General features: G+C 36.6%; 1 protein-coding gene across 1 annotated transcript in view; it reads right to left on the reverse strand.

The window, feature by feature from the left end:
* The window catches only part of ERC2 (ELKS/RAB6-interacting/CAST family member 2), a 402,854-nt gene that overhangs the window by 36,367 nt on the left and 344,768 nt on the right, over positions 1-21,719 (reverse strand). The window contains exon 16 of the mRNA XM_084214527.1: positions 17,595-17,785. Coding sequence (XP_084070653.1) covers positions 17,705-17,785 — 81 coding nt within the window. The 3' untranslated portion in view covers positions 17,595-17,704. The remainder of the gene's footprint in view (positions 1-17,594; positions 17,786-21,719) is intronic.

The following is a 21,719-nucleotide window of genomic DNA, read 5'->3' on the forward strand; positions in this document are numbered from 1 at the left end:
TTTCCTATATTATATTAATGTTATCATTTAGGATGAGCCAAAAAATATCCTTCTGCAGGTTCAATTAAAGTGCTTGGGAAACTCGGGGATCAAAATATTTACTAGATACAGATGTTATGAACTTAAAAACTAAAAAAAAAAAACCTTTAGAATCCTTCCTTCTACATTTCTACTGTTTCCCTGCCATTCCTACCATTTCGTGATGTGCTTGTGATTTTTCACAAGAGCTCAAAAGGTTCAGCTCAGCCAGGGAAGCAATGGAGTAACTTTCAGCTCTCCTGTTCTCATAATCTCCTTTATCCCCGAACACACCTCCCACCACTGGCCATGCGTGTCAGCTGTGCGATCCCTTTCTCCTTCACTGACACCAGCAGCCTGAGTGCCACAGTTTTGTCTCCAGTGTGATCCCTAGAAGCTAAATTCTCTGCTCCTAATGCAGATTGTTGTGGTTTTTTTTTTTCCCCTTCCTGCTCTGAGATTCATAACAAAGCCAATAAAAATGGAGGGTCTGCTCACAGAATCGGTTCCACACATACTTGTCTTATGGAGGTGAATAATCCTGCTGATTTCAAAAGAATGACAAATGTGCATGAAGTTCAACATAAGTGTAACTGATTGCAGGCTCGTGGCCTGGATGCTGATCCCAGGATTTGGCTCCAGCAGCACAACCTTATGCAGCTTGTGCTGATAAGCTTTATTTTAATATTAGTAAAGGGGGTATGGCACAGAACGTGTCTGTTAAAAGGTTTAAAATACATATGTATTTTATTTAAGAAACGTTGAATTTCTGGGCAACCTCCCTAAATTCCTTTAGTTTGCTGAACAATTAGAATCAGCTTTGGCATTCTTGTGTAATGACGCAGCGGAGAATTAAATGACAGACCATATGTATATGAAATGTATGTAAATTCATACAAACATGCAGTAAAGTTAGACATATTATAAAAGAACAAAAAATGCAAAAGTATATGCTGGTTTGTGCACACAAGGTTCAACACTCTGGTAAAAAACCTGCTATGCTTGTCTAGGAATTTATCTTGCCTCATCTATAGAACAAAACAAATGTTAAAAACTTTTTAAAAAATTCTCTTTTTCAGAGGAAGTGCACATTTGTTCACCAAGTCTGACCTGAATTTGCACACTGTATAGCATCCTTCAAAATGTTTTTCTGGAAACAAATTTCAATTTTTCAACAAAAATGTTCCTAATTATCCTCATGTAAAGATAATTTTTATACACTAGAAGACGCTGAGGCCCAAACTAGAAACAAATATCAAATCCTAGGGAAAGGAAGTACATTTCTCTCTTATCTGTGTGCCCAGGCACTTTTCTACAAGAGTTTGAAAGCCACACACAGAGGCACTTGTGCAGGCAATCAGGGGCAGTGCTGAGGTACAGCATTTCAGTCATGGTGTCACCCACACAGAACTCTTGGCTTACAGAATGTCACAAGCATTCTAACACCCACAGCAAGATGTCACACTGCTTACAAAGCAATCTCTCAGAAGCACAGGCAAACCTGATGATTAGCTTTCCATGGTTGCACTGGTGTTCCTTTCCTGACACTCCATGGGACACAGCCCTGCCTAACACTCAGGGAAAGGAGAGCCTGCATCTTCCTGCTGCTGCTCCATGGGCAGAAGGCAGCTCCAGCAGCTGTGCAGCTCCTCCTGAGCACAGCAGCCTGAAGGAATCCTGCACTTCAGCAGTGCTGATGATGCTGGGAAACAGAGATGGAGAGAGGGGCTGTCACCTGCACAGCCAGAGCACAAAGAGTGGCAGCTCCCACTGCTCAGGGGACAGCAGAGAAGTGACCAAGAGTGATCACCCAGAGCAGGCACCTCCTGGGCTTCCAGAAAAGCCCTGCAGCCCTGGATTCTGCAGTTTGCACCTCACATGAGGTTCTCTGACAATAGCACCATAGCACCTTTTGCTTTTGGAAACAGAAATGGCACTATGGCATTTGTAATCTCATGGCTTAGTTTTTGGTTGTGTTTTTACACAAATAATTAATAAAAGCTTTGCTTTCATGCACAGTGAATTCTGAAGAACATCAGTAGTTTAGCATAGAACTGGGAAAAAGAATCAGAAAGCTAACTTGCATTTTGAGAAACAGCACTAATCTGGAAGAAGAAAAGAGCACAGGAGATTTTGGAAACATTTCCCAAAATACTTCAGGCCAGAATTTCCACAGGGTTTCTGAACCATGATCACAGCATTTATGATGTATGTATGATGACTTATGACAGATTTCCATCTAGCCTAAGGCACTTATTTTCTAAATTTGTTATGTATCATAACAAGAAGACAGTGAAAATAGTTTGTAATGACCACCAATAAAGAAAGATTTGTAAAACACAGACCACATTGATCCATGACAATAAGGAACAAGAGTTGAAAGCAATTCTCCCTCAAAGTGCTCAAAAAAACCCTCTCCAAATGCAGCACTGATTTATCATTAAAGAACAGGGAAATTTTAAAATAAAACCCCATCTCTATTCATCCATCCATCTATCTGCTTTATACATCAATTAGGAAAAGAATACATCTGTATGGTTCAGAATCTAGATATAAGCACCTGCTAAAATAGTTTTGCTAACAATTCTACAGTCATTTACTACGTTTGTTATTTCAATTAAATTAATTGCTAATTATCTTTGCAACAGAAGAAACTCCTAACCAAGAAAAAAACCCAAGCAATCCAAATCCAGATATTATCACTGGTTGAACCCACTAGCCAAAACAGTCACCCTTACTGTGGAAATCCCTCATCACTACGGACAATCCTAACTGAGCAAGGAACATTTCCTTACTTGGTTAACTAAGGTAATCTCAAACTAATGTGTTTGTCCTTTGCATACCTTATTTCCCCATGAGCCAGTCCAAGCTCTCATCTGCTACTGCAGTTTCCAGCTGCTCTCAGAATTAGAACAACTCCCTGAATTTATGAGTGTCTGTTCGGAAGCTGGACAACTTCCAGGACCCAGGAGATGAATGTGACCCTCTGATCAGCACTCAGCAGTTCAATACTGCTCAAGGAAAGAACTTTCAGAGTGCTCAGTGGAAACACAAACTTGCACACACTGAACACAGCCCTCTGTGCCCTCAAAATTCTGCCCAAAACAGTATAGTTTGTGACCACACTTTCACACAGGGACTGGGAAATATAGCTGACATCTGAAAATTACCTGGTAATAATACAAAGAATTTATAAGACATGGTTCGTGCTTCGGAGAATTTTATATTCATTAAAATGAAAGCTGAATTGTGGAGATAAAAGAAATCACACTCCTATCCAAGCTATAATACTAGGAATTCAGTGATTTTTCTGGAAATTACTTATGTCATATAAACAGCAGTAATTTTTCTTCAAAAGGAACTTGTTCTGTGTTTGTACAGGGATTGTTCTGTGTTTGCTGCAGGGATTGGTGATGACAAAACTAACGCTGGTCACAGATTTTTGCTGTAAAACTATTCAGTTTACCAAAAAGGTAGGCAAAACTAAAAATTTTGCTGTTTCTCAGTATTTCCTAACAAAGTACTAAACCAAAATAGAGCTCTTTTTTACTTTCATAAAAAATGCCAAGTGGATTTTAAGCACGGAGCTTTATTCTTCAGCCAGATGCTAGAGGTATAGGGATGATCACTAAAGAAAAAACCCACCAATGGCAGAACCTTTCATCACAGATATCTGTCACTGCAAATTTATCAGTTTAATTATGGCATCCAAGAATGCTTGTGCAGCTGTTCTTGTTATTAACTACATATCCTGTGGTGGTGCTAAGTTAAAAGCTTTTGAAGGAACGTCCTTTACCCACAGCTACCTGTCCAGCAGCTCCATCCCCACAGCACAGCAGAGCTGTTCATGCCTTTGGCACAGTGCTCATTGGGGGTCATACATGACTGAGCTTTGATAGTCATGCTATGCCCTTCTACCCTGAAAGAAAGAATGCAACTCATGTACCAGTTAATTTCCTGTATTTTATAATTTAGATATTCTCTTAATGCCTAGTTTCATGCTGTAATATTAATAATTACTATCTGATTTATGAGGAATTAAAAAATCAAATCTGTAAGCTTCAAGAAACTTCAGATTTGCCATTGGATATTTCCAGACCTTCTGTATCCAAACTGAGGGTACAGAGCAGGAATGCAGACTAGAAATTGAAAACAGATAATAAATGCTTTCCTTGTGGAGGACACAAAAGCAGGGAAGGATTTAGATGGCTCTGTGATTGGCATTGTTTCAGTGCTACAGTAAATAATTTCTGGTCTCATACAAATTTAAAGTTGCCAAATGCTGTTTTTTATTTTTTAACTATTATAATCTTAAGTCATGTTGGGAATGAATTTAACAAATAATTAAGTGTAACTAAGGAATTCAGCAACCTCAGCCACCTTTAATTTATATATTTTCGTGGTTGAAAGAAAAAGCAATTACTAGGCTCTGTATAGCTCCTAAATCTTAAAATAAATGAAATCTAAAAGTAGACTCAATGTTAAATGCATATAAATGCATTTCATGCATAGGCATTTTGTACCAAATACATTTATAAACATTAAGCAACAATTATACATGAAGTTTTTAATTTGTGATAAATTCTAATTAACTGATGAAAGTTAGTCTAGAGAGCCCTTTAAATTTCCATTCACATTTCTTTATTAAAAGATGTGAAATACCTGGAATCTTGTATCAAATCTTATGTACAGTGAAGAAGGTCATATAAAATAGACCTTCTTTCAGGTATCAGCAAGATTCACTTTTTATTAACTATTTTATTTAAGATATGCAAGTTAAAAGGCTTAAGTCTGACTGATGAAACATTTCTGTACATTCTGTATTGAATAAATACTCATTACTGAAAATATTTCCTGAAATTACACATATAGATTTTGTATGTTGGGTCGTGAGGAGCTGAACGTTGTCTGGAAGATGCAAGGCTTCAGTGATCAGAGAAATTCCTATATGGGTGTATATGTGTAAAATGACTCTAAGTTCTCTACAGGAACAGTAAATCTCTCAGTATGAGGATAAGGGGAGGTGCTGAAATCCTGACTGGCATAAATAACAGAAAGCAAAAAACAGAAAAAAACCCCATAAAAATACAGTCAAAATAAATGAGGAAAAAAAGATATTAAATACTAGGAAATCTGAATATCTGACAAAAATCACTACAGGGCAAGCTTTGGATTAGACTTCTAGAAATCTCAATTCAATCAAACAACAGATGTCAAACTGGAAGTTGACACATCAGCCATGTCCTGTCCAGTGCTGTTCATCATGGGAATAACTACCATTTTATAAAGCAGTGTGAAAAATTCCCTCAGTAAGGAGCCATAGTGGAAATGTTGGCCCTGTGCTTTCCCCCCCATTTGTTATTTACATTAAAATAATGCCCAGAGGCTGTAAACAGGATTGAAACCTGGAAACGAGTTCTGACAGCTCTTTGCATGGTGTTGTCTAAGCTTGCTGAATTGGCATGTGTACACAAATGAACATGTTTGTGTACACACACAAACACAGCAGCCCTGCTCACTGCACATACAAACACACAGGTCTTATTTGCATACTCCAGCCCATGACTTTATACTACCAGGATCACAGATAAATACATTTTTTTGTATCCTACATAATGCAATGACCTCTTGGTCCGTAGGTGGGCTGAGCAGACAATTGTTTCATTTACAAAGCAACCTAGCACAAAATCATCTGAGACCCGCTAATTTTTTAGGCAAAGTCCACAGTACCCACAGGAATAGATGTCACATACATTTTGGCATTAATTATTTTCCTCACTCTTCTCCATTTTATAAATTCATTATATATAAAGACAATATCAAGTTACACTTCTTTGCTCATTATCTGACCAGTATTTTGAACATGGGATAAATTAGACATATTTTTCTGCTGTTTTCTCATTGCTGAGCCCCTGTAGCAAATACTTGATAAGGACTAAGTAAAAATCCCCTAAATAGGATTTTTCCCTTATACCTCATGTTAGAAGACATGGATTCCCAGCAGCTCTGTTAACTGGGCACATAAGAATTCCCTTCAGCTCTCCAGAATTACAGAGTATTGTCTTCTGCTGTGGCTATCAGATCCATGGATATTCTTAGCCTGGACATACAACTCCCTCTTTAAATCACTTTGCACCTTGGGACAATTTAAGTTTTATATCTGTGTCTGAAATCTGAAGGGGAGGGAAGGCAAAAAGATAAATCTATGGTATATTTATCTTAGTTGCATGATTGGACCTCTGTTAATTAGGTCTTCCCCAATCATCACCTCTTTAATTGGCACTTTTCTAGTATCAGGAAGAGACACCCAAGATTTAGATATCTGATGCTGCATAAAAAGGCCACCAGTAATGCACAGCCCTGTGCCAGCAGGGCAGCATCTATTGACAACAGAATTACTTCTTGTTTTAAAAACAAAGTCTAAGCAATGAAGTACTTATAGTGTCAGAAGTGAAAAAAAAAAAGGGGGGGGGAAGAAAAGAAGCAGAAAAATTGTCACAGGTATTTTCTAAACAGATAAATGTTCCCCAGCCAAATGGATGTACCACCATCAGATTAGGAAGACAGAAAAATAAGAGTTCTGTACCAATGGGAAAATTCTAAGCCCAGATGACAAACTCCTGTTATTCCATAGGCAGAATATTCCATGATATTTTCTAGGCAGAATATTCCAAGATATTTTCTGTTTTAAGATGCTTAGATTAAGATTTCAAATTTACAATACACCTCCAGGCTTGCATGAGCTTACTGTAGGGTTTTTATTTTGGGGTGTCTTGGTTGTACAAGGAGTAGGAAAATAAATTTAAAACATTTCAACATCTCTTTCCTTCTTTCTGTCTCTTGTTCTCTGCAAATATTTTTTTCTAGTCCTGTAATGTTTGCCTCATGCTCCTTTTTCATTCTATGGAGCCAGATCTTCTGGAAGAGCTTACCTGCTAATATTCTCAACCATTATTTAAAAAAAATCCTACAGAATTCAAAACAATATTGTTCAGCTATGTACTAATACATTTATTTATGCATTCCTTCATTCCTTTCGAGCAAAATCTGATTTGGCCCTACATCTTATGTTTCTTAAAGATAAACAGGGCATTATTAAAAAAAGTTCTTGTTTAGGCATAAGCCAAATGTACCTTGGTGAATATGACAACAATTCTTATTTATGCACAAGTAAATCAAGGCTGTATTTGCACTATACAGTTTTAAAGGTTTTCTGACATCATGAGTTAAACTGATTCTGTTAATTGTTTAGGAAAGATGAGAAATATTCAGCTCTTTGATAATATTTTATTGTAAATGACATTAACCTACTGACTTTGAAGGTTATACCTCCAGTTCAAGATAAATGTTTCTAAATATTTTTACTGATAATGTGTTCTAAATAAATGCATCTAGCATTGCATTTTATTCATCAACAGAAGTGATGAATAGTGATTAGAAGCTCATGATGTAGCCAATAGAACTGTTTGTCTGAAAATCTGCACATCTTGAATAGAGAAAGAAAGAAGGAGGGCAGGATGGAACATTTTTTTGGTTATCTAGAACTGGATATATTTAAGCTAAAGGTTTTTTTAATAGCTTCTCAGGCTTTGTTTCACATTGAAGGGATTTTGTCCCATATCAAAGATGTCTGTTAAAGAAAAAAAAAAAGGTTCTTAAAACCCTCCCCCACAAGCTTTGGCCAAACACATAGTTTTCAATTTAGGAGCAGGTGACAGTGAGGTATATCCCAAGAGCAAAGTATTTAGACTTCTACAGAACTAAACAACCCTGTTGTGATGAAAGCTGGACATTCCTCAGTGCTGGGATCAAATGAAAACATTGGTGTTTCACTAAACTTTGTGCCTGACAATGTAAGAGTTTTACAAAAACCATTAAACATTTATCATCGCATCCTGAAAATTACATTTAGATAAGAGAAATACTTAAATAAAGCTAAAAATCTAGCACAGAGTAAAAAAACCAAAAAAGCAGAAACTTCTTAAAAATGGATGGATATTTAAGAATGATGCCTCTTTGCAATAACCTGTCAGCAATAAGGGGTTTCCATAAACAGGAAATGCTATTTTAAAAATAGGAACATATTATTATCATTTCTGATGACAGAAAGTGCATACTTTTTTTCTTCTGATTATGTTCAGTGCAAAGTCCATCAAGCTGAGCACTTTTACAGACCAAATAACAGGAAATTGTAAGGTCAGAAGAGAACAGTGGAAGTTTCTGTAACACAACTGTGGCAGAAGTTGTGGCCACTGGAGATCAGTAGGAAAAGGCTGAAGAGGCAGGAGAAATGATGTAATCTGGGAAAGTGAGGTTTTAAGTTTGGAAAAAGAGGGTTTGAAGAGCCTGCAGGTTACTAATGAGGAAAGAAGGGAAAAGAGGCCGGATTGAAAAGAAACCAAATGAGCCTGAAATCCTGGAAGGAATATTGCAACTGGAAAAGGCTGTAGAGGGAAAGGAGCTAAGAGAATGAAGAGTCACTAGAGGCCCTAGGAAAAGAGACATTGAAATCCCAAATACAAAATTTTAAAAGAGCAAGTCTGGGAAAATAAGGATAAGGTGCTTCCTTGAATTAGGAAGACAAAGTTGAATATGAGCCATATCCATGCAAGTGTTGAGATATTAGTAACTGGAATATTGCAACATTTTTATTTAGAAAATTTCTCTTAATGACATGAGGCTGATTGTCTTTGACAGGTGGGGTTGGCAGACAAAAAGCTCTCGGTACTCAAGAGGAAAACGAGAAGACAAATTTGGAGAGATAGCACAGTTCATGATTACTTGGATGTCAAGAGCGTAGAAATGATGAAAAAGAAAATAGAAAGTGATGTTCGTGTTTGGCCTATAAAGTCTAGAACAGGAAGCTTCTATGTTTTAGAACAATGTCTTACAAATCTTACAGGTACTAAACAACATGAAAATTAGCTAAAACAGATCAGTTTTAGGAACATATGCCACCTTTTAAATTTGCCTTTAACTGCCTATAGAAACCCTTGCTACAAGAGAAATTACCCTCATCTGTTTTGCAAAACACCATTTCCAGAAGTGAAGCTTGGTCTCACTGAAACATAGATAAATATTTGTGTTCAGATGATGAATTCACTTGCTTGTTCTAAAGATTCATTATTTGATTCTGCATCTCTAAGAAAAACAAATTTGCACAAAGGTTTATCACTACTCCATTTCAATAGTGCACAGAAAACTGAAAGTGTTGGAAATGCACAACTGTGCTTTATGCTACAAAAGCCTTTTTATAAATTATGACTCTATACACAATATGCCTTGGGGATTGTTCCTGTTCTAATCAAATACTTTTGCAAATTTCTTGCCAAGAACTGAAAAAGTATTTACCTGTAATAGTAAGGTGAAAAAATGATACTATCAGGTAAAATATGTTTTCACATAGACTGTGGATGTTTTATTCACTCACTAGCCAGCTTCTAAAGGTTCCACAAAAAATTAAATCACATAGCTTAAATATTTGTCTGCAAATAACACTGGTTAAATAACTCTGCAACATCTGGTTTCCTTTTCTGTTTGCTATTTGAGAGCTTTTTCTGAGTATAATTAATCCTTATAAAATGGGAATAAAGCAAGTTATTGTCTTTTGGAAACTGATGAAGTACATTACAACTACAGAGAAAGGGACTGTACTTCATTCTGCACAGCAGAGTTAAGATGCCCACAAAGAGGGGAAAAAAAAGTTTATGTTCATGTGAAAATGGTACTTGGAGCTCAGAAGTCTAGATTCACTTAACAAATTTAGTAAAATGAAGCACTTAAAGTAACCACAAAGCTGAAGTGGAGAATTTCAGCAGAAGGACAGTTTGAGGAGTTGGAAAATAAAAGCACAGAGACACATGACAGGACAGTTTCTGTCTGCCTTGATTTTCCAGGGCTCTGTGCCAACACTGACTGAATTTGTGGGCCAGTACAGATAATCAAAGTGGGAGAAAAAACCCAACGTGAATGGTGCTTCTATGGGAGCTGTGGTAACATACAGAAGTATTTGCATGTTCATGACAGTATTGGTCTAAGATCAAAAACAAAGGTTTTGTCCTCCCTGTATCTTTCAGTCTGCACAGGAGAACAAAGCCACACTCCTAAGAAATCATCTTTGAATTGAGGATTCATTACTGTAACACTTCAACCAGCAGACCTTGACAGGGCGGCTCCAAAACCAAGCTGTTTAAAAAACTCTACATCAAAAAAAGTCTTTATTATGTTAATTACAGTAGGCAAAACTAACATATCCCAATCTTTCTTTTAGAAATCAAAAAAACTCTTGCTTTTGTTCTCCATAAACATAAGTTTAACATAAAAAGGTCAACAAGAGGCAGTGAATCTTGTTGAAAATACTGGTCTACCTCCTGTTTCTGTTACACATGGAAAAAAAAAACACTAAAGAAGAATTAGAAGCAAAACTAAATTTAGTACAAAAGTCTTTCCTACTTGTCCAGTTGAGGTACTTGGTTCACACATAAAAATAAATTAATGAGTGGATTTTTTCCTCCCCTTTAAAATCAATTCTGTCACCTCATCAAAATCACCAAAGGAGATTCATGTTGATCAGCTACTACATATTTATAATGCATAATATTTTGAGGTTGATCTGATTTTGCTTTGTAAACACAAAGTCCTACATTCATAACTTTCTTTGTGGCCTTTTATAATCAAAGCTTATTTTACATTTCAACAAGATATTACCCACAAAAGGATTCAGACTTTATGGAAGAGACTGGTCCAACCCCTTTGCCACCTACACAAGCAACAGCTTGAACCTCAGGCTCCAAAACATAACAAAGAGCATGACCTTTTTCAAGAGAACCTCAGCAGGACTCAGAATGTAACCTTGATATCCCTCAGCACTTCTGACTGTACAATGTAAATTGTAATGAAAGAAGAGTGGGTAATGCACGTAGGAGTCACACAGTCATAACAGACTAAAGCACAAATATTCACTGTTCATGGTATTCAGTTTAATAAACTCTTATTTTGCAACCCTCTTCATTGTATCTTTAGAATAGGATCTAGGCCTGCTGCATACTAGACATGTACTGGACTTTGCTTGCTGGATCAAATTAAAACCACGAATTGGCATCACCAGTTTGGTCAAAATTTATTAACTACTCTAGGTATGCCACATTACACCGTTTCCAAAAATCAGTTTGCTAAAGGAAATCTCCCCAGCGAAAATGTGGGTTTTTTTCAATATGCTTCAAATTTCTGCATTTTTCTGCCTCAATTTGTTATGGAACTATCTTTCATATTATCCCTGCTTTTATTTTCTTTGGTGTTTGTTTTTAAGTAGAGTCATAAATGTATTTCCATTTCATGCTATTCCCAGTTAGGAATAAAATGACGGTACTTCCAAGAAAGAAAATTACCCGGGAATCTGTTCTGCATTTGTAGACAGGAGAGAGGCACTTTGAATGGAGAAGAAGAATTAAATTAGCCCCAGATATTGGGGCTGAATACTAGCCATGTGTTTTTGAAGTGAGTATCTGCAAACCCTTTCCTACAGATCCTTTATAGTCTGAACTTTATAACAATAAAGGTATAATCTGGTAAAAAGTTCGCTGCCCTACAGCAAGCACAAAACACTTTTTTTTCCTTTCATCCAAAGGAACCACTGGTCTTTGAATAAAATATTTTTACCTTCCCCCACGGCCACCAGTTTAGAATGAAAGCATATTCCATGTTTAAGATTCTATATTTACTCAGTTTAAATATTTATGGGTGAGATGTATATACAGTATTGAATAAAACAGAAACCAGATTCATTCCTTAATGAGTGAGAAAGAATAAACTTCATATGGGGCAAAAAGTAGTGCTAGAAATTGTCACTGCTTTCAAGTCAGCAGCCACAAGAAATGTTGTCTTCTCAACTACTGTACAAAACAACAAAACCAAAAGCAAGCCTTATTAGTTTTTCTTCTACATTATCAGATTTTTATGACAAAGGTTAAAATGTTAAAAAATGTGTTTAAATTTATTCAGCTGTTCTCATAGTTTCATGTTTCACTGGGCTGCTACACTGCATTATGTTCCCATATGACTAGATTAAAGCTATCTAACAGGCTGGTGAAGTTATTAGTCCAGCATCTGAATACTTGTTCAGAACCTTCTTCAGAAAGTACTGACAAGCTGAAAAAGTCAGAGTGATTTGGTTTAAGTTTTCTCTAACAGGACATCCATGGTATTTGTCAGATCAGCGCTTCTAAAGAGTCCTCTTCCTCCAAAGATCCTGATAAACTAAAAGTGGCGTTAAACCCAGTTGTAGGGAGACTGGACAGCCCAAGGGAGAGGTAATGGGATACAGAGACTTTAACCTTTAGGTCATCAATTTAAATTCAGCTCAGGTTGATCATGACCAACACTTCCACATGATGAATGTTTGCTAGCCTGTGTAAAGAAATAGACACAATAAATATTGGTGAACACATTACCAAGGTAACTGATCCCTTTTGGTAATCTCAGAAGAATACCTACATTCTGACAGGCCACCAAACACTCCTAATTCCTCTGGTTTCATGGAATCCATCACCACTGCAAACTCCAAAACAATGTCCTAACCACCATCAAATTACTTTCAACATGTTTTGGAATGTTTTTTTCTTTTATTAAGTGGATATTTCAACCAGAAGTATCTTCAGCAGTGATCACAGAATTAGCTTACCATAATAAAGTTGAGTGTGCAAAGAATACAAAAGGCTATATTGAAAAATGGTGTTAAATTCATTGTTATAACCCAAGTGCTACTTTCAGGCAGATTTGGTTGAACTGTTAAAAGAATGGATATAGGAAAACCAGAAAAACCCAAGACAGCTGACAGGAATAACCAGAGGCATGGAAAGACAGCTCTAAATGGAGTCTGAGATTGAGATTTAGTTTAGAGTCCAGATTAACAATGTTGCCTGGTATGAATATATAAAATAATGATTATTACAGGCATTTCTTCAGAGCCTGGGGGTTATGAATAAAACTAAGCACAAAGGTTCTTTCCCAGCCTATAAGAATTCTGAAGATTTCAGAAAGGTCTTGTTAGTATTAGGACAAATCCTTTCACAATTTTCACAAAAGCAGAGATACCCAACCTTTTACAGACAATAGTCCAGTAGTAAAGACAGTTGCCTTGGATGCATTAGATATTCAGCTGGATTTAAGTCTCTATTCAGCTGGATTCAGAAAAGGAAATTGAACCAAAGTCGCATGTCTTAAAGGATAATGCCCTAACTATTAGGCTCTGGGCATTGTAATGCAGATTTCTCTCAAGGTTTCTTTTTTAGCAGTTCCATTTCCAATAAATTATTTACTTGCTATTTGAAATTAAAGCTTTCTAAAGGAATTTTTTTTTAAACTACCCTAGACATGAGAGAGGTTTTAGGTTTGATACAGAAGCAATTTCTATCAAAAACTCTGTTAACTTGGAAAGATCCCTATTAGCTTTAGCATTTCCAAGAGCAGATGCGAAAAATTTCAGACATTTGTACACAATCTTTTTTCTTTGTGGCAACACTAAAAAGAGGACAGCAAGACCATGCCATAAGATCTCTTCCTCCTCAACACATCAAGTGATTTGAGGCTGAGGAATTGTTGCTACTAATATACACAAATCAACTTCTCCCACTAAAAAAAAAAAAAACAACAAAAAAAACCCTCACCAAAATAGGGAATAAAATTAAAAATGTTTTCATGTAAAATTGATCAAGGGAAAACACAACAGCATTCACACTACTTTTTTTTTACCTAACTCAGAACGAAGTTGACTATTTTTATAGCTGGGAGGATAAGGTCTTTAATGTGGGCTTTCACTAACATATGAGTCATATTTACAGTGATTTACTTCTACCCTTCCAATCTATAATCTTGGAAGTATGCTGTTCCCAAATGAAATAGCAATTTTCATGTGATTTGAACTACAAGTCTGTTTTTCTTAGCTTGTTCTTCTATAACTGATCTTGCATTTGACTATTGCCTCCATCAAGATGCTTATTGATCACAACTTTTAGTTATTGTAGCTGCCTTATGCAGGGCTTCCCAAATTACAATGATTGAAATCAACAAAGTCATGGAATATAGTTTATCCATAGTTATACAAAAATTTATTTATGAAGACCTCTACTCACCTCCCAAGTTTACCACTCCACCAACTCATAGCTTTCTGTAGCAATGTTTTTTCCTCCCCCCTCCTTCTCAGTTTTCCCATTCTGGCTTTCATCCAGTCCTCTCTACTTTTCTCTGTCATCATGTGGGTTACTAGAGTGCATTTTTTAGCTATTTATCCAAATTCATAACAGTGGTACCTAAAGGCCCTCTTTAACACACCAACTCACACTCACTTCAAAGCAATTAACTCAACACCGTGCTAAGCAGTTCCCTGCAGCAATGCACACAGAAGCATTAATATGATTACAGTCTTTATCAATTTAACTTCTGTTCACTGGGAAAGGAGAGACATTAATGTTACACTGAGCAAATGGTAGCCCTGCTAAAGCCAGATTATGGGACAGTGAAAGTCCTGTGTGTGGAACCAGAAATGCTGCCAAAGGAACTGCAGCTAAACCATGAACAACTGAGTACAGACTGCATCCTTCCTACTTCAGAGTTCTCCTACTACATAAAAAGTTCCCTTGCAATGAAAATAGACACTAGCACAGCAGAAAAAACTTGTCTTTAAAACCAATCATCTGTCATGAATAGAAGTTTCTATTCCCACTTCCACCACCCCCAATTCACCACATTACAAAGCAGAAATAGTTCACGTTTGGATACCAAACTATGTGATACATCTACTACCAGGACAGTAATGTGTAATGAATCACATTATTTCTCCAGAGTTTTAAACAGGTAGAAACAATCAAAGATAACTGCCAAGGAAATCTACAGTTCCAATTTTATACTGTCTGTAGGTCTTCAGACTAAAAATAACGCACAGATGTCCTTTTCAAAATTAGCATTCCTATTAAAAAGAAAACCAGACTCATCCTAGTTGATCTTAGACATTGACTTATTCACCAGAATCATTCCATTGAGGCAGATAAATACATTTGCATGAATGAGGGCCTGCACTGCAGGACTTCATAAAAACATACACATGGGACAAAAAAAGAGCCTAGGAACTTAGTCAGTAATTTTGACAAACTTTTGTCTTATAACTGCAATGCAGTCAATTTAGTTGGCTATTCCTAAGTTCAGATCTAATACACACTGCTGTACAGCATTGCCTGAACAGCATTAATGTGTTCAAAGCAATTTCATTTTTTAAGCTTCAAAACACACTGTCTCTGGCTCATAACTGTTGATGCACTTTTGAACCACAAATTCTTCTTGTCATCTTGCCTAATTATAACACGTTCTTTAAAACGTAACTTTTGTTTGAAAAACAGGTTCATAAAATAGCTCAAGTTCTACATTCAAAAGAGCTTTAAAATTAAACTAATTAAAAACCTACAAATGTAGGAATTCAAAGAGAAGAATTTAGACATGTGTAGCCAAAATGATGATCCTGGAGATGTTCCTACCTGGAGATGCTCCTACCCCATCCTGCACAAGTTTCTGATGGCCATAAAGGTTTTGATGATAACAGAGGCCAGACCCAGAAGCTGCATCTCTGTTCAGGGTCAGAGTTTACCTGCACAGCCAGGGTTCTTCATCTCATGGCTCAGCTTCTGCCCAGTCCTGTGGGGAGCTGCACAGCTGATCTGAGGAGTTTGACCCACCAGGCACTCTCAAAGCCAGCCTAATAAACACCAACCAGGTGGGCTCCCTACAACATTCTTCAGGTGCTATGTTTTTCTAAAACAGGACATGAGCACCAGTCATTCCCAGTCTGGCAGCAGCTCTGCTCATCCCAGAAGCCAAATCCCCTGGTCCCATTCCTTCCTCAGCCCAAGACCCAGCAATGTCCTTTACAGAACGTTCCAATCAGTTTGCTACAGGCTGCAGTAAATGCTGAGGCAAGGAGAGGGAGATATCAAAGTTCTACCACTGAAACTCTTTCATTGTACAAAAAATAATTCAAGATTCATTGGGCTGGAGAAAGAACACAAGAGGGAGCAAGAGTCTGTAGCCTAGTGATTTGGGCACTCAGCTGGGAAAAGGAGTCCTGGGTTCCTGGCCTGTGCTCTGTAGAAGGTTCATGCAATTTATCTCACAGCCTTTCAACAATCTAAGTCTAAGCTCAAATCTGGCCATGTTTTACTTCCTGATCCAAGTCTATAAATAACACTTTGTTTGCAAACATCAATATATCTCTTGTATGCTTTTAATGCTAAATTTTAAATAGGAAACATCAATATAACAGAAATGTGCCAAAATCTGAAAGCTTATTTCATGTTCACTTTCCTTTATAATACTTAAAATAGAAGAACTTACTTGTGATTGGGTTAAAAATACTATAAAAATGCAAATACATGGTTTTACCTGTTTCAATAATGCTGCTTTGAACCACTAAATTGGAAGTTATTTTTTCATCTCATCTTGCTCAGGATGAGGTAAGATTTTTAAGGAGTTATAAAAATAGTAATAGCTTTCTAACATCTTTATCCTGCTCAGTTTCTGATTCTCACTTAACAGTATTTTCATTTGCTGGTTCTCATTCCCTAGAACAACAGTGCAATGTCATGCAGGCGACTTTAAATCCAAGCAAGGTTACCCTGAAATTCCCACTCCAACAATTTCATGGACATATTTCTGGTTTTGCTAAACATTCTTTTCATAATAGCTTCATTTTGGGCCTAAGCCTACATAACAGGGTCCCTTTAAATAATATTCCATGCCTTGAAACATATTACAAAAACTGTTATATCAAGGCGAGTTATGCAAGGGCTCTCTATGGTTTTAGCATATTTACTCTGTCACGCCATGTGTGAGACTGCAGCCTCCACAACAAAACCTTTACACACTGAAGTCATTATCTCTGTGAAGTCTGCAACTGGCATTTAAAACTTATTGATGGCCTGGGTATTGGTGGCTCAGTAGGCAGCACTCTTGCCGGAGGCCCAGGAGGTCAGGGGTTCACATTCTGCTCAAAGAACAAGTTGGACATATTCCAGGTTTGTGTGTGGGCTGTGCTACACTCCTGAAGGGGCAGTCCTTAGGACAGTAAGCAAAACCTTGGCTTTTTTGGGTTAGCAAAGTTCTCCCACAAAGGGAAGAGGAAGAGTAAGAAGAAAGTTTAACAAGTGAATGAACACGATCACACTGGCTGTGGACCTGGATTTGGTTGTGTGCTAAACACAGAATGGTCCAGCTAGAGAATACTGAACAGCTTTAAAGAATTTGCCACATTTTAGTCTCTGTGGTCAGCATATGTTCAAGGGAGAGGTACAGACTCCAGGCATGCTCAGTATTAGCCAACTTCCTCAATAGCAGAGTGACTTTGGGTTCAATTTCACACCACAGAACTATGAAAAAAGCATGTGCAGTTTCAGCAAGTGAGCAGTCCAAACAAAAACACTTCAACACTGGAGCAACTTCCACCCATACTATATAATCACTGAAAAAATATCCAGCCAAATATCCAAGTCAAAACTAGCAACACATATAGAGAATAATATAAATCAAGATTCGACCTGCTCTGGTGTTAAACTTTGATACTTGAATATCCCAGATGTCTCCCTCCTCCTCTTCTTCTTTATAGACAGGTAAAGATGGATCTCTTGAAGGAACTGGGGATCACACTCTAGGCAAAGGTTGGACAGGTGATCAATGTACAGCATGAGATTGTGCCGTGGCTATGTGCCTCCAACAGTGACTGGATCATCTGGTTTAGAAAAACAATTCAAAATTGTAATATTTTCTAAAGCACTTATAAGGGAAAAATTAGCAAAAGGGAGAACATGTAATTTTTATAATATGGAATATATCACAGAACATCTTTCCATAATTATATATTTAATTTCAAAAATTCATTTATTTTCTATTTAACATTTAGTTAATTAACTTTTCAATTCCTTAGAAGTGAGTCTTGAGAGGATTGCATCCCATTTCCACTGGCAGAATATGTTCAAAAGTTCCCAGTGTGATACAAAATTACTCTTATAAGTGTCACTTTATATTTTTTTGGCATCTAGATTTAGACACTACCCTACAAAGCACCAGGGCCAGGCCCAGCCCATTCCTTAATCAGGTTTTGGGGCAAGCCAGTATTTATCAGCCAACTGGGATTCTACTCTGCAGTGCTCTTCAGGAGGTAAGCACAGAGGCTAATGTTTTGTTAATGAAGATACATCTCCCAACACACCTTCAATGTCAATAGAATGAAAGAGCATTTTCTAAAGGACCCTTCAGAGAACTTGAATGATACCTTTTCTTCCAACATTTAGGATCACCATCTTTTATCTCCCTATCTTTTACATGCTTTTTTTTTTTTTTTTTTAACCATCATGGAAAAACAAATACTGCCCTCCTTCCCAGAAATATCCATTAGTATAATGGATCTTTAGGTTTACCTTTGGTGAAATCAACCTGAATTTAAGCAACAGTGTTTACACGCAGTAAAAGAGATAATTAATTATTATCATCATGGCATCTTTAGGCTATCACACAATTGATGTATAAGCAACGAGCTGCTTAAATGAAACAAGACATTGATGACATTATTTCAAGTTCAGAAACAGAAGAACTCCTAATATAATCCCAGTGCAAATTTGCAAAGAATTATGTGTTCATTCTGTCACTAAAATATGAAAAGGAGCTATTTCAAGGAACGAAGGATGTCCTCTTAACCTGCAACAACAAATTTGTTTGGTTTTTTCTCTTCTCAGTAAGAAAGCAATTAGGATTTTTTCCAATAAAAATATCCTTGTCCATATATAAACACTCCTGGTAATCATGTAATTACCTTACCCAATCAGATTAAATTGCTGTCAGTTGAGTTCCCACCATTGATTAACTTTTGTGTACTCTGAACCTAAATGAAGTCTTTGGTAAAGTCACTTAGTCATTTACAAAGGTGTCTCTATGATCCCATAAAGGGTAACAGCAGTATATTATTTGCTATAATCATCAAATATCCAAGGTCAAAGATAGATCACAGTGGACCCCTTTTTTAAAACCCAAAGAAACACAGAATTAAACTATGTTGCTTATTTTTGTGTTTCTTGCCATGACTTCTAAATGTAATAGTAACCTTTGACCCCTCCATATTAAACACCATAATTATGTAATTAAAACTAATTATGCAATTTAACATACATATTTTTGTCCTACAACAGGCAGGTCAATTACCTAACTCATTGACCTTGGAAGCTTTCACAGTTTAAACAAAACAATGAGGCTTTCAATTAATTTTAAAGTACAAACAGAGAAGGAGCAGCAGAACCACAGGTCCTCACACTGATACTGCATGGAGGGATCACTTACAAACCTCTTCATTTTGGATTCCACAGATTAAATCCCTTGATAAAAGCTGTTAAACATCTTTCTTCCATGTTGATATCATTAGAAATGTGAACACATTTGTGAACAAATTATAAATGCACATTATTTGCTAAATGCAGGAAAGGAGACCAAGTAATAGGCTTGCTTTGTCCCACTTCTTTTCTTCAGTATTGTTTCCTCTGCTTCCTCCCATACTTCATTGCCTCTATCCCTGTTTCACCACCTCTTTCTGAAGTCTCTTGCTTTCCCCTGTTTTCTTCATTATCTTCTCTGTTCCATTTCTAGCAGTAAAGTTTATCATTATATCAAACTGCTGTAGCTGTTGTCTTCTCCAGTTTCCATCCACATCCCTGACCCCATTCACAGGGTTTCTCAGCAGGTCTTGGCATCATGTGCCTTCTGATGATGATGATGATCCAGCTGAGAGGGAACTAAAATTTAGCATTAAAAGCTACAGCTGAAGCAAACATGGTACATGCTCTAAAATGAATTTTCCAGAGAGGGAAGTTTGGTACAAGTGAGAGACAATTTATGAAATTGTTGAAATATGCTTCACTTTGATAATATCTTTTTTTCTCTTTAAACACTTAGGTAAGCTCTATATACTGCACTAAAGGTTTTTCAAATTGTACAAGAGAGACTCATGCAATATTACATTGTGTCCAAAGAACTTGTTCAAAGAATAAAATTAGCATTATCATTTAACCACATGTTTATTCTTCAGTAAACTAAATCCTAAATCCCATTCTCTAAAGAATAATTTTTAAAGCAAGTACAAGCCCAGGAGCTTGGCATTAAAAAGGATCATGTTCTGCTATCCTGCTTTTTTCAGTTGCTATATTGACCACAAATAGATTCAGCAGAGTTAATAAGCTTAGGTGTGAAGTAAAGGGACAGACCACATATATATAAATAGTCCCTATATATATATATACACACACCCTATATATATATATATGCATATATACACACATATACCAATCATGCTTTAAGTTGTTTTCTCTAAGCCTTGTTTCATGTGGGGATCAGAAAATAGCTACTGGAAAAACACATATGAAAATCTTTCCTGACTTCTTGAAAGTAAGGCAAAAATACCTAAAGTGCACTTTGTGCTTTGGTGTCGTTTCTAACACCATTTTTGGAGTCCTTTCAGTTCTCTGCTTTAATTAGGCCTGACTTGCACAAGGAGCTTGAAAAGATTTCAGTAAACCCTTGACATAATGGAAACAAGGAGCACTGAACTCTGAATGAGGAGTTACAACAGGAAAGAAACAATTTAAGATGGTAGCAGGCCTTATTGCAACATTAAACCTCAAATTGGATCTGATTTACCCAAAGTAAACCAATATATTGAAATAGTGCCCCAAACTTCTGGACAAAAGTTTGAAGAAAAATAATACAGTGCATGTGTAGAAATTCTGTCCAAGGGACTGGAGGAGATTATTCCTTATATTCTCATTTAACAAAAAGGTTCCTTCTGTTTTGAACGGAACATTAAAATTCTAATTCAGCTCATAGAGCATCCCAAACAGAGCAGCAAAAGAATCTGTGAAGGAGCCCAAATATGGTGCTATTGAAACAGAGTGGATTAGAGGAATTGGGATAGAATCCTACAAGTGGCTAAGCAGCAGCAGGAGGTCAGCTTCACAAACAGCAGGATGCTGTTCTTGCCAGACGTGAGTGACATAATACAGGCAAAACAATCAAGACTTCAGCTGATAAATGTATGCCTGAGGAAAAGGCCTTGCTGTAGAACTTTCATAAGCAACAAATATTTAAGCAAATTCTGTACACCTAATTTACACTGGAGAGCACTTTTTTCTTATACAAACATGTCACATTAACCATATAGACCAGAATTCTTTATATCATAATGACAAAAATTTTAAGAGCCTAAATTTGGAAAATATAGGAGTCTTTGCTCAATTATTCAGTAAATGGATTAAACAAAGAGCTTTCACAGGTTGATGCAGCTTCAAATCTGACCCAAGCAATTCTGTGTAAATTAGGATTAGTACACATGAAAACATTAGCTCCAAATATCTAGGATACCCCAGAAAGAATAACAGATTCCATGTAGCCCCATTGGTTATCCATAAATTGCATACATCAGTAGTATTAGACAAGTTTCAAGGCTCTGAAGGGAACAGTGGCATTTATAAGGAGACATTGATATGCTAAAGTAAGATGATCAATAAATCATTTTGGTTTCTAAATGTTATGGTATTATATTAAATCATACTTTAAACATCTATTTTTTGCTTCTATTATTTTTAAAATATATTTTAAAAGGCTGAGATACCACTTATTTTCCA

This window comes from Fringilla coelebs, assembly GCF_963513975.1.
Source record: "Fringilla coelebs genome assembly, chromosome: 13".
Taxonomy (NCBI): Eukaryota; Metazoa; Chordata; class Aves; order Passeriformes; family Fringillidae; genus Fringilla; species Fringilla coelebs.